The sequence below is a fragment of the Chinchilla lanigera genome, unplaced genomic scaffold, assembly GCF_000276665.1.
Source record: "Chinchilla lanigera isolate Chin_1 unplaced genomic scaffold, ChiLan1.0 scaffold00020, whole genome shotgun sequence".
Classification (NCBI taxonomy): Eukaryota; Metazoa; Chordata; class Mammalia; order Rodentia; family Chinchillidae; genus Chinchilla; species Chinchilla lanigera.
The window spans coordinates 29,703,746-29,715,968 of NW_004955421.1; the positions used below are offsets into that span (position 1 = coordinate 29,703,746).

Consider the following 12,223-nt stretch of genomic DNA (forward strand, 5'->3'; position numbering starts at 1 on the left):
CCAACGCAACTGGTTGGTAAAATGCTGTATGGAGAAGATAGCCTTGGAGAAGCAGAGAAAGCTCTGGCTATGGAACTCTGGGGAAGTTACGTATACATGAGTACTGGATTCTGAGCACAACTCCAGGAGACTCGGAAGGACTTTCACAAAGAGCAAACTGAAACTTAAGCTACCCCCACGCACTATCCATACTCTCATTTAAGAGGCTAACTAGAGATGATTTAGGATTGCCATTGCTTTTATCATGAAGCCCTTTTTTTCATTTTAAAAATAAAGGGAGGAAAAACATTAACAGACAGACAACATTTTACAACATAGCAAAAGAACAGTACAGACAATACAGAGTTACAAAGTGGTAGGGAATTAACAATGGTTGTTGTATTAATACTGATATCTTCAAAGTGGCTTCTCATGAAAACAGATATAGAAATGCAATACTGATCAACCAAAGACTCATTGACAGTTTCTTTCAGCATAGAAATAGAAGACAGAAGAACAACCATGTTAACTATCCTGTATATACATACATATAAAATTTCTCCTTCTTTCCCTTCTCTTTTCCCACATCCCAGAAGCCCTTTACTCTTGAGCGGTTTCCTATCATTTCGCAGTATCTATCATACCTCCGAGTTTAAATTAACTCTTTCAAGTTTTACACTGGTGAAACAATGCGGTGCTTGCACATGTATGTTTGATTTATTTCACTTAGGAGTATGGTCTCTAGTTGTGACCATTTGCCTATAAAAGCCTCGAGTTTATCTTTCTTTACAGCTGAGTAATATTCCATTATATAAAAGTACCACAATTTTCTTATCCAATCCTCGGTGGATGGACATTGCAGTTGCTTATGAAGCCCTTTTTGATAACTATGAAGAAAACCGAATTTCCACTAGAGTCACTGTTTCAAAGAAATGCCAGCTCTATCTTCTACAATTTAAAAGAGAGAACTACCAGCATTTTGATTTATTCAACAAACTCTTTGTTTTAAACTCTCTAGAACACTGGAAGAAAACTGAACTATCAGGTAGAACCAGACAGATATCCCTGAGTCAAACCAGGGAGATGTGTGACTGCAGAAGGGGAGCACCCATGGCAAGTGGACGCCTCAGACCTGAGCTCAGCAGAGTCGCTGCTCAGAAGTAGGGACCCGGGCCCGACAAGTGCTGTTTTTTCAGAGAAGCTAATGAATGCAGCTTTTCTGTGTAGAAGTTAAGAAATGAAGTGTATGATGCCCAGTAAGATAGCAGTGCAGGTAACATGCAGTGCATAGGCTGCTGAAGGGTGAAGAGGAGGTAAAAGTGACTGCTCCCGTGTGCGGTGTATGGCCACTGCGACTGTGAAGGAGAGACGAGTGATGAGCGATGGTGAGAGGTACGTGCTGAGTCAGTGAGAGGCTATGGCAGACGCTGAGTGCTGACTGGGGACGAGGGGTGAACAGTGAGTGAGAGGTTAGTGTTGACATGTGAGCTGTGAGGCAGTGGTGAGTGGTGATAAGTGACGGGGGAGCAGTGAGTGACGGGTGCCGGGTGCCGGGTGCCGGGTGATGGGTGCTGGGTGCCGGGTGCTGGGTGAAGGGTGCCGTGTGATGGGTGCCGTGTGCCGGGTGACGGGTGACGGGTGCCGGGTGCCGGGTGAAGGGTGCCGGGTGACGGCTGGTGAGCAAAGCATGCTGTGTGTGCTGATTACGTCTTGTGCGCTGACTGGTAACTAAAGGATGATTAGTGATGGCTGATGCTGAGTGATGGATGGTGCCTAGGTAGTGGGTGATCTGCGAGAGACAGGTGATGGATGTAAGGCTACAAGTGATGGACAGTAAGCGACTGTGAGTGGCAGTGGTGTGTGAGGGGCGAGTCACAAGTGGGGTTGGGGTGTGCAGAGGAAGGGACAAAAGTCAGGGAAGAAGAAAGAGAAAGTACACTTTCCAATTAATCTTCTGCTAGTATCTCTCTCCACATTTGAATGTGTCTCTACTTACATTTCTACTCTACATCTATTTCTGCTCTACATTTCTACATCTCTACTTGACATTTTAATGCATCTTCATGTTTTTAAAGTGACCACACACACACACATACACACACTGGATTTATTAACATACATTAATTGAAAAACCCTAATGAAAAACAAAATAATAATTAGAAAGCACATTTCCGGTCCATAAACTGCATTTTACATATACCACCACGGCATATACACGGATCTCAGGCTTTGCGTGGCCCCACTGTAATCTTCCAAACGTGTCCCCCCATTTCCTGGTGGTGGCACCGTCATTTAAACCATGCCCACTAAATATACCCTCTGCATCTGCACGTTCAAGTACTTGAACTGAATTTTTGCCACTTCTTACTTTTAAACTCTGCACGAAGCACATGCTGCTCTTCGTATGTGTAGTGTGTGCTGCTGTCGGTGTGAGGCACAGATGTCAACGACCACCACAGGGCTACAGGTGAGAGCCCACAAGCCCCACGAAACCTTCTGGTTCCTCTCCAAGTATAGTCCTCCGCTCCACCCTACATGTAGCCGCAGTTGTGACACTTCTGACTATCATTGTCTCTTAAATTACAGTTTTAGCTGGGTGTAGTGGTGCATGCCTGTAATCCCAGCACTCAGGAGGCTGAGGCAGGAGGATCATCGTGAGTTCGAGGCCAGCCTGGGCTACAAAGTGAGCTCAAGGACAGCCTGAACTGAATAGTGAGACCCTGTCTCAAAAGACATAAAACAAAAAAACAAAAAAATTACAGTTTTATCTCTTATGTATCACTAACCTACTCTATAGGCTACTTTTGCTTGTTTCTGGATTTTGTATAAAAGCATACACATATAATGTACTGTTCCTTCTATATTATTTTTTCTGAGATTCACCATGTCTTTGCATGTGCCATGTTCCATTAACAGTGAAAGTTCAGATATACATTTTACACGTATCACCACAGCATATACACAGATGATATACATGCTAGTGTAGATGAATCATTTCCACTTGGGGTTTTCATGAACAATATGTTTTGTATCCTCTAGTACCTCTCGTTCCTAAATTCATGAATGGAATTACTTGGTCATAAACTATACATAACTTTGCATTTATTGGATAATGCCATTTTTCAAGGTATCTAATGATTTATTTTATGCCAGTACAAGATGAGAGTCTCTATTGATTCACATATTCACAGATAATTGACTTGATGAGAGCTTCTCATTTTTGCTGCCATGACACTGTTAATGTTTTCCTACCTCTAGAATTTAATTACCCTTTCCCATCCTCCTCAGACTTATTTTCTTTTACATCTGTTTCCATGTTCTTTAAGAATCCCTCTCAACTCATCAACCTTTTTTCCTTTAACTCTTATGGCATTTACACTGTGTGACAATTAGTTCTGTGCAACTTTCAGATGTGTATATCCATCTCTCCAATCAACTTATCAATTATGGGAAGGCAGATATGACATTTTTGCCATAGAACAAGTAAATTTTAAAAGATGTTTCTATATTGAAGAAAAATTCATGAATAGTATTTTAAAATGCATAATTGGTGCTGCAGTGTACATATGCATTTGTGTGTGCACATGTACGTGATATGCATAGTTTTGGATCAATTAATTTTAAGAAGAGAAATATAACTGTTTAATACCTGAGAAGGACTGATGGGTAAGAAAACAGCTTCTAAATTGACCTTCCTTTTAAATGTACTTTATTTGCTAAAACTGATTTCAAATGAAAAAAAAAATCAATTTTAATCACATTTATTTAAAAGTGTCTTGAAAATTTTTTAAAGTGAAGAGAAATATTAACCGTGTAACCTTTCACATGGCAGAGCAGTACAGGCAAGTGGTTTGGGGCATGAATCCTCCAGTCAGAAAGACCCTAGTTCTTACTCAGACAGCTGACATCTATGCCTCCTTGTGTGAATTTCTTGGCCTTTAGGAGATTAGTTTTGACCTTGAAAAATGGAGAGTTTGATAAAGAACATGTGTGCAATTCATAAGAACTTCTTAGGCAGATCAGCCGTTTGATGATGAATGCTTAACCCTACATAGAGTAAGGCATGTACTTGAGACACACAAGCAAGTGACTGATGACCACAGCAGACACGGCTGGATCTGAAAGGCTCTGCACCTGCATCCCAAGTTCTCACCACCGGATCGTCATGATATATACTTATTCTGAAACCACTTAATATTTGATTGTTTCTCCTTCACATCTCCATCTAACAAACCCAAACATACGATAGTGCAGCCACCATTCATCACCTTTCGTGCATTGCTTACTATGTGATTGAAGGTAAGTTTCACCAGAAAGAGAGGAAAGGACAATAATGACAATGATTGGTGGTTTTGATGCTGATAATAATAACCAGGGTAACTAAAAACTTTGTCCTTTGGTTGAGATCCGAACTCAGTGACAGAATATTTCTAAAGCTCATCTGCAGTTCATACATCAGGACTGAAGGCTGTGACAAGCCTTTGTAAGACTACGTCTTAGGCAGACCTAGCACTAGGGACGCAACCCTGTGCCTGAACTCAGGCATAAACCTTTGCATCTGTGCCACAGGACCACCGCCTTTGACTCCTTTCTATTGGCAACATAACTTCAAAGATACTTTCATTTGAATTCAGAGATTGTGAGCTCTCCTTTTGTCCCTAGCAAGGCAGAAGTCCTCAGAGAGGTTTGGAGATACATGTGAACGTCTCCCCCAGCACGGACATTCTAACTGGTCACATTTTGCTGGTAACTCTCCTTAAGACACATGCTATAACTGAATGAATATTATTCCAAGGGCAATTTGGGAGCAGACTTAAAGGAATTCACATCAACAATATATGTATCTACCACTTATAATGAAAAACAATTTCCAAATCAGCTTTACCATATGAAGTCTAAAAGCAACTTGAACCAGAATCAAAGTACACTAAAAACAGCAGATGATCCAAGAATTTCTATTAAGAAAACCACAAATTAGATTTGCAATTTGCTTGAGAATTTAAAATAGGAAAAAAGAGAAAATGTAAAAGTGTTACACTAAAATAAGTTTTATAAAACTTTCTCCCTTTTTAACCAGAAGCAAAACCAATCCCAGTAAAGAAGTTTGTAGTTTGAGCAGATATGAGGCAGCTTGTCTTCCAGCTGCACTAACACACCAGGCACACTCTTTACCAGTCTGATTTATTTACAGTGCTTTAGAGCACACAGCAGGCATTTGAGAGGTAAAATCCCCTCCCCAAGTCACACCTTGGCTCAACCTGCATTACCTACTTGGGAACTGGATAGTAAACCCAATTCCATTTTTGCATAGTTATATAATGACTCTGGAATGACACATTAGTGTTGTCACCTGGCTGTAGTAAGCTTGCTGTACTTGAAAAGAAGTGGAGCGAAAGGGTAACCTGGCAGTCGGTGCTCCGCCAAGCTGAAAATAGCATTTAACAGGTCCTAATCTATTTCATGGATTATTGTCCCCAAGGGTGCTACTGTAGTGTCTGGATTTTTAAAAAATTAGAAGAAAGGGTCATTTTCTCTTAGTATTCATAAGCTAGTGGTGTTATTGTGGCTTTTGTAATCAAATGAGTTTCTCCAGCAAGCACAACATTTCAGCGTACCACCCATGTAAATATTTGCATACTTAAAAATAAAAAGGAAGCAAAACACCGGACAGGACATTATTTCAATCAAAGGTAGCTGGTTAACCTCAGACCCGAAGCTGATTTTCAGAAAAAGACATGGATGTTGTCTAAAGATATGCTCAGTCTTCAAGATTGGGAAGTTTATTTTCTAGGAGAATAAAATAACACTTGCATTTACTCCTATTTGTATTCTTCTAACTTTCTGCTGAATAGCTAAAATTGGGTCCTGAGTAAGAAACCATGGAAACAGACTATTCTTGCCTATCACAGGCCAAATTCTATCCTAGGCAGGAAAACGTCACCCTTACCCTGTGCCTAAGACAATGCCTGCATTCTAGGTTGTCTTAGTTACTTTTCTCTCGTTGCTGAGACAAAATACCCAACACCCAAAATGAAGGAAGGAAAGGTTTATTTAGCTCACAGTTTGTGGAGGTTTCAGTCCTTACTTGGCTGGATCTGGGGCAGAGTGGCACATGGTAGAGGGCAAATGTTCATGGCGGCAGAACATAGCAAAGCAACAAGACTAAAGGGGGCAATGGCAGCCGAACAGCAAACAGCCAGAGCAAAAGGGAGGAATGGCAGCAAGCAGCCTCTTTCCCTCCCTTACACTGTAAGCAAGCTGCCCCCACCTAAGGGGCCTGTAGCTCTCACATAACCTCCATGCCCTCCTCTTCCACAGGCTCAGGATGTATACAAAGTAAGCACCCTGGCTTCCTGCTGAATCACTTAGCCAAACCTCTAGACTCCCCAAGCTGACACAATGTATCAACCATAACATAGGTCCTACAGTTATCCTTGTTTTGCAGACCAAGGGCAGGACCACACCTACTTTATAGTACTGTACTCTCGGCGCTGAGTACTTAGTAAGCACATGGTCAATCAAGGTAAGAATTAGTTAATTAATAAGAAGAAAAGGTCAAGACAGGCCACTGAGAAGACTGTGATCACAACACAGACAGCAGTAACAAAAGTGAATTTGAGCCCTTTGAATCTTCTTTTAGCTCTTTCTTTATAGTTTACATAAGAACAGACCAATTGACATTGTTTTATCCTCCAAATCCTTATGTATTTGTTACTCTGACCTGAATCTATCATGATGTTAAACTGTAATATACACACAATATAAAAATTCATCCAAAGGAACAAATAAGAGATAGAACAAGCTACCAATTATGAATTAGCAATATATATATATATATTTTTCTCTTACTTGCATCAACCAGTACTTTCACAAAATGTATAAATACTTCCATTACTAAACAACACAAACAAAACATTATGACAGTTAACTATGTTGGAAAACTCTGAATTCTGACTGCAGTAGTGGGAGTTGGACCCAGGGCCTTCACACAGAGCTACATGCCCAATCCCTTTTCTTTTCTTTTTATTTTTAATTTTGAGGCAGGGTCTCACTAAGTCACTAAACTGCCCAGCTGGGGTTAAGTTTGTGATCCTTTTTTCTCATATCTGAGTGCTGACACTGAAAGCGTGTGTCATCACTCCTGGCTCTATGGGCACATTTTCAAATCTATTAAATAAAAACAGGACTCATCACACCACATAACAATGAACAGCACACCCGAGACCTGTCTTCTTGGGTGTTCTAAAGTCACAGTGTGCATTGCTAGGCAAGTCAACGTGGCATTAAATATTTCCGTCATGACCTGGGTTTCTTAAGGCTCTGCCTTGCCTCTTCACTGCACTTGGAATGGAGTCTAAGCGCACTGCCTCATCCTAGACCATGCGCCTCTCCCTCTCGGACCCCTCCCACTTGCCTCCCCCTGGATCACTGCTCACCCTCTTTCTGCCTGTGAGACACATGAGACTTATACCTGCCAGTGCTTGGGACAAGTTCCCCTGATTTCCATGCTGACCTCCTTCCTTCATCCAGTCTTAGATAAAATACTGCACCTGCAGAGAAGCCATTTGACTTCTCCTAGGGCATCAAAATAAAGTACTTCTCACTGGGGTGCTTAAAACAACTGAAATCTATTCTTGCACAGTGCTGGAGGCACCAAGTCCAAAATCAAGATGTCAGCAGGGCCACTCTGAAGGAGGATCCTTCCTGCCTCTTCCAGCTTCTAGTGGCTTCCCAGACTCCCTCCAGTCTTCTGCATTTGTCACAGGGCGTTCTGACTCCATCTGACTCCAGTGTGACTCCATCTTCACAGATCTTTTTTCCTGTGAAGACACCAGTCACACTGGATCACGGTCCACCACACCACAAGAGGATACTGTCTTTACTAATTACATCTCTAGCAATTCACACAAGATCCATTCTGAAGTCCTAGGGATCAGAACATCAAAACATCTTTTGAGGGGCATGCAATTTTGCAACAACCACTCTAGATAAAGTCCTCCCCACTGTTATCGTTTCCATTACCCTGTCTTACTTTCCTCTGTATTACTTATCACAACCTGGCGTATATCTTTCATTTTCTTTTCACTGTTTTACTGTGTGTCTTATGCCGTTAAACTGCCAGCTTCACTATAATATCTCTGCTCAGTTCCCCAAATTAAAAATAGAGACTCAGTGAAAAACAATGGAATGAACAGACAATGCTTAGATCACAAAATAAACTTATCAACAGCTATTAAGGGTTGAGAGAGATATAATAAGAGCCATGTTTTTGTAGCATTTTACAAATAGGAAGTAGTTTTCTCTTGACTTCTCTCCTGATTTTTACAACCATACAGTTAGACAAGCAAGTTTTGAACCAGAGAACACTGATGCTCAAAGAAGTGAGTCGTTCAGCCGTGCACAGCATAGGCAGAGAAGGAGAAAGGTACTTTGTGATTCCTTTTTCTTAAAGTCTTATTACAAACAAGTTCATCTTCTTTGTGAGGGACGGCATGTATAAATGAAGGACAGGTGAGTATAGTACAGCCCAGGCTCAAAGTCAAGGCAGCATTTTCTCAAGGTTATAGGCTCATTAAATCTGATTTTGTTCATTTCATTCTTATTTTCCACAAACACAGCACACCCTGGTTTGGGACTTGTCACTAATTGGCCCTGTTAATTGTCAGGCGGAATGACTGTGGAGGTGACAAAATGTTGGGCTTCCCCTGAGAACATACTGCTTAAAGGCTTTCTTTTCCTGACTTGTTTTCAGAAGTATTTTATAACTCAAGGGCAGTGATACATCCTGTAGGTACAAGAATACAAAGCATCAATAAGATTATAAAACTCTGATGAAACCAAAAGGACTCAAAATGGTTCCTAAAAATAAATTGTAAAGTTTTAAGAACTATAGAGAGCATAACTTTAGCCATTTCTTATTTATTTCATCATTAACAGCTGTTAAGCATGCTGTCATAATTTACACTTCAGGATCCCTGTCTTTAGTCACTGCACACATTTCGATTTGAACTTGTATATGCTGACGTCTGTAATTCAGGAGATGGTAGGGATATCGATTCTTTGAAGAGCAGAACCAAGTTAAGCTCTTGGTTATTTCACTCTTTGTATTATTTGGAGTAAGCCCCTTAAGTTTTCTGTTCAAGAATAGCAATCAATACCTGACAGAATTTTTATGTAGATCATTTGAGCTAATATATTTCAGCTTGTCTTATAAATAATTGAAGTGCTTGTGGTCATAAAATTATTTTAACATTTAACCTAATTCTCTTTTCATATGTATATATAGTCTATAGGACACTATTTTCTGTGATAACTGTCCTATTATTACTGTTCCAGGGTAGGTTTACTTGTGTACTATGGGTCATGTCTTCCTTATGGCCAACTTTACAATTGCTCTTTCTTCTGGGCTCACTGACTCTTATTCTCGATGAAGATACTTTCTACAGATGAGCTTACCCCACAGTCAATAAGTGCTTTTATTTCCCATCATTAGTTCAGTAGTCATCTGGAAGGGTGAGGTCTTAGTCACTTTTGCATCCACAGCAGCAGGTTGCATAGATTAACCCTCATTGTACAAACGTCTGTGGTGTTTTAATTCAAATATCCTATGGTATTTTCTCCTACTCGGTCTCTCTAAATGTCTCGCTAGAGAGAGAAGCTGAAAGAAAGAATGTTTGTAGTAAGTTCAGTGTCTGTTACCCTAATACGCTAAAATCACCTGGTGCCTTTCTCCTATTACTATTTTGTTGTATTCTCTTCTTGAAATATTTAATGTTAGCTTTAAAAGTACATGTTTGAGAAGTTGAAAGTTCTTATATAAAACTAGGCAGGTTGAAATAATTGAGGTTTTTTTCAACCTAAGCATTATTATTCAAAATCATTTTCTATCTCTATGGGTTTCCTCATGCTTTAAAAAACTAAGAGATTGACAGTATTGTTTTCCTTCTGCTAATGTCAATAGAAAAAAATCTAACTTTGTGGGTTTAGGACTGAGAAAACACATTCAGTTAGGCTGTGTAGATATTGGCTCCTTTAGAATCATGAGAAAATGCTGCATGAGAGGATGCCGAGCAACGTGATGGCGAATTAGTTTACAAATGCCATTGGATGACGTAGGCAGGTCCAGTCCCCTAGTGCACAGAAGCTTCCAGAAATACATACTTATACCCTGCAAAGAGAGAAGGTCAGATGAGTTTGTGGGCCTCCCTGAGTAGATGAAAAGCTGGTCAAATGTCCACAAGTTAAAATAGCGAAAAAAATTTGGCCAAGAAAGGACCAGATTGAGAAACATTTGGCCACAATACTTCACACAGCCCCGAGAAATTTGGAAGGAATAATGCTAACCAGTTTGAGCCACATGGTTGACTGACAGGGCCATTGCCAGGACCCTGTACCTCGAAGCACAATAATCCATCTTTGGCTCAGTAGAGGATCTCTGTCAGTTTCTCGAAGAGGAGGACAAACACTGGAAGGTAAAGGCTCCCTGACTAATCGGAAAGCATTCCTGTCCCATCCAGACAGGAAGAATCATCTTCTAGGGCAGAGCCTTTCAGAGTCCTCAAGAAACACAAAAAGGTTACAGTCTTAGCCACTAAAGCAGAGCAGATACCCCATGTGGCCAATTAGAAGTAGCAAATGAAACAGAGAACACTGTTCTTACAAAACCAATGGAGACATGTGCATGTCTTTTTCCCCCACAAGAAAACTATGACAATGGTACTACTGATTTCTAGTAGTTGACTGAAAGGAGCGATTAGTGCTTATATTGTTTGATCAGCTTTGCATGCCTGTACCTGGTAAATCCGAGCAACCACTCTGAAGATAACAATGTGCACTATAATAACCATTGTTAATTTCCTATCATCTTGATTTGAAATTCTGAATCATTTTTTTGCCTCTCTTTTTTGTCTCTTTAAAATAAAGAAACCCATGGAGGTGAAAATTCATAAATGAAATATGCATACCATAGATGTAAAACGTTTGAGCTTGAGCAAAGGGAGATTCGTTCACTAAAAAAAGAACCTTTAAGAGGCCCATTCTACTTCCCTTCAATAATAAGATTTTCTTTCCTAGGGGTAGGGCTAATGGATCATTAAAGGGGTCCAGCAGTCTGACCAATATCAATGACAACATACTCTTTGGGGGAAAATATATATTCACCGTCCAGTGTGCTCCCACTGTTTCACTGGTGCCATTTGGCCATTTGTCTATTTCTACACCAATTCAGCAATGTACTCCCTGAAGGTCACTCTTTAGGAAAGGCTTTAATTAAGATTTCTGCCTGCAGCAAATTGTAGGAGTGGTAATATATCACACTGCAGCAACCCAGACACAGGTCATTGGCTACTCAGACCCAGTCATGTGGTATGAGCAAATATTACCATTTTCATTCTGCTGTGGATTATTTTTGAATATTATTAAGAAGGGAGCACCAAACTGTAGGATTTTTGTACATACTTTTTTTTTCACCCAACCTGAATTCATGTCTGTATCTTTTAAAAGAAAGTTCTTGATTCAAAGTCAATACTAGCTCATAAATCGTGAAACAAGTATATGCTTAAGAGGGGTTTTACTATATTAAAAATAATACAATGGACACTTTATACTGAATGCTTTCACAAAGAAAACAAAGAAACAGACATATGATCTTCTTTGGTAGTTTTACCAACTTTTGACAAATGACAAGCTGATGTATCAATCCACTTTAAATTCAATTAATTGCCATCTATGTCTTTTTTTTCTTCTCCCTCTCTGGAATCAGACCAAATACTCCTCTCGTAACAAGAACAATTTCTTTCAGCTCACAATAAGCAAAGAAGTACAGTGCCTTTGTCCTTCTGACCACTGCTGATTCTACAATTATTTGAACCTACATTTAATTCATTTTTACCTAAAAATATGAATTATAAAGCAAACATCCTTTCCCACACTTTATAATACCTAAAACTTTTCCTCAGACCATGTCCATTGGAGGATATGTACATTATTTTTTGTTGGTTGTCATTGTTTTAATCAGACTGTGCCTTAAGAACAATTCAGATGTCCCAAGTAGTATTCTGTAGCTTTTACCCTACCTGACCTCTGGCCCAAAATGAATTGTGAGATTATAGTCTTAATTCCAGACCTCAGAGACTAGAGTAGGTCAGGGCTTAGTCAAGGTCAAACTCACGCTGTCCCCACTGACTAATGGGCTACTTTGCACCCTTTCCTTTTGCAGCTATGAAAAAGCTGAGGTCCAAGTAAA

General features: G+C 40.0%; 1 protein-coding gene across 1 annotated transcript in view; it reads left to right on the forward strand.

The window, feature by feature from the left end:
- Nucleotides 1-1,543: 1,543 nt before the first annotated feature.
- Adarb2 (adenosine deaminase, RNA-specific, B2 (non-functional)) overlaps nucleotides 1,544-12,223 on the forward strand; it is a 322,725-nt gene continuing 312,045 nt past the window's right edge. The window contains exon 1 of the mRNA XM_013513649.1: nucleotides 1,544-1,655. Coding sequence (XP_013369103.1) covers nucleotides 1,544-1,655 — 112 coding nt within the window. The remainder of the gene's footprint in view (nucleotides 1,656-12,223) is intronic.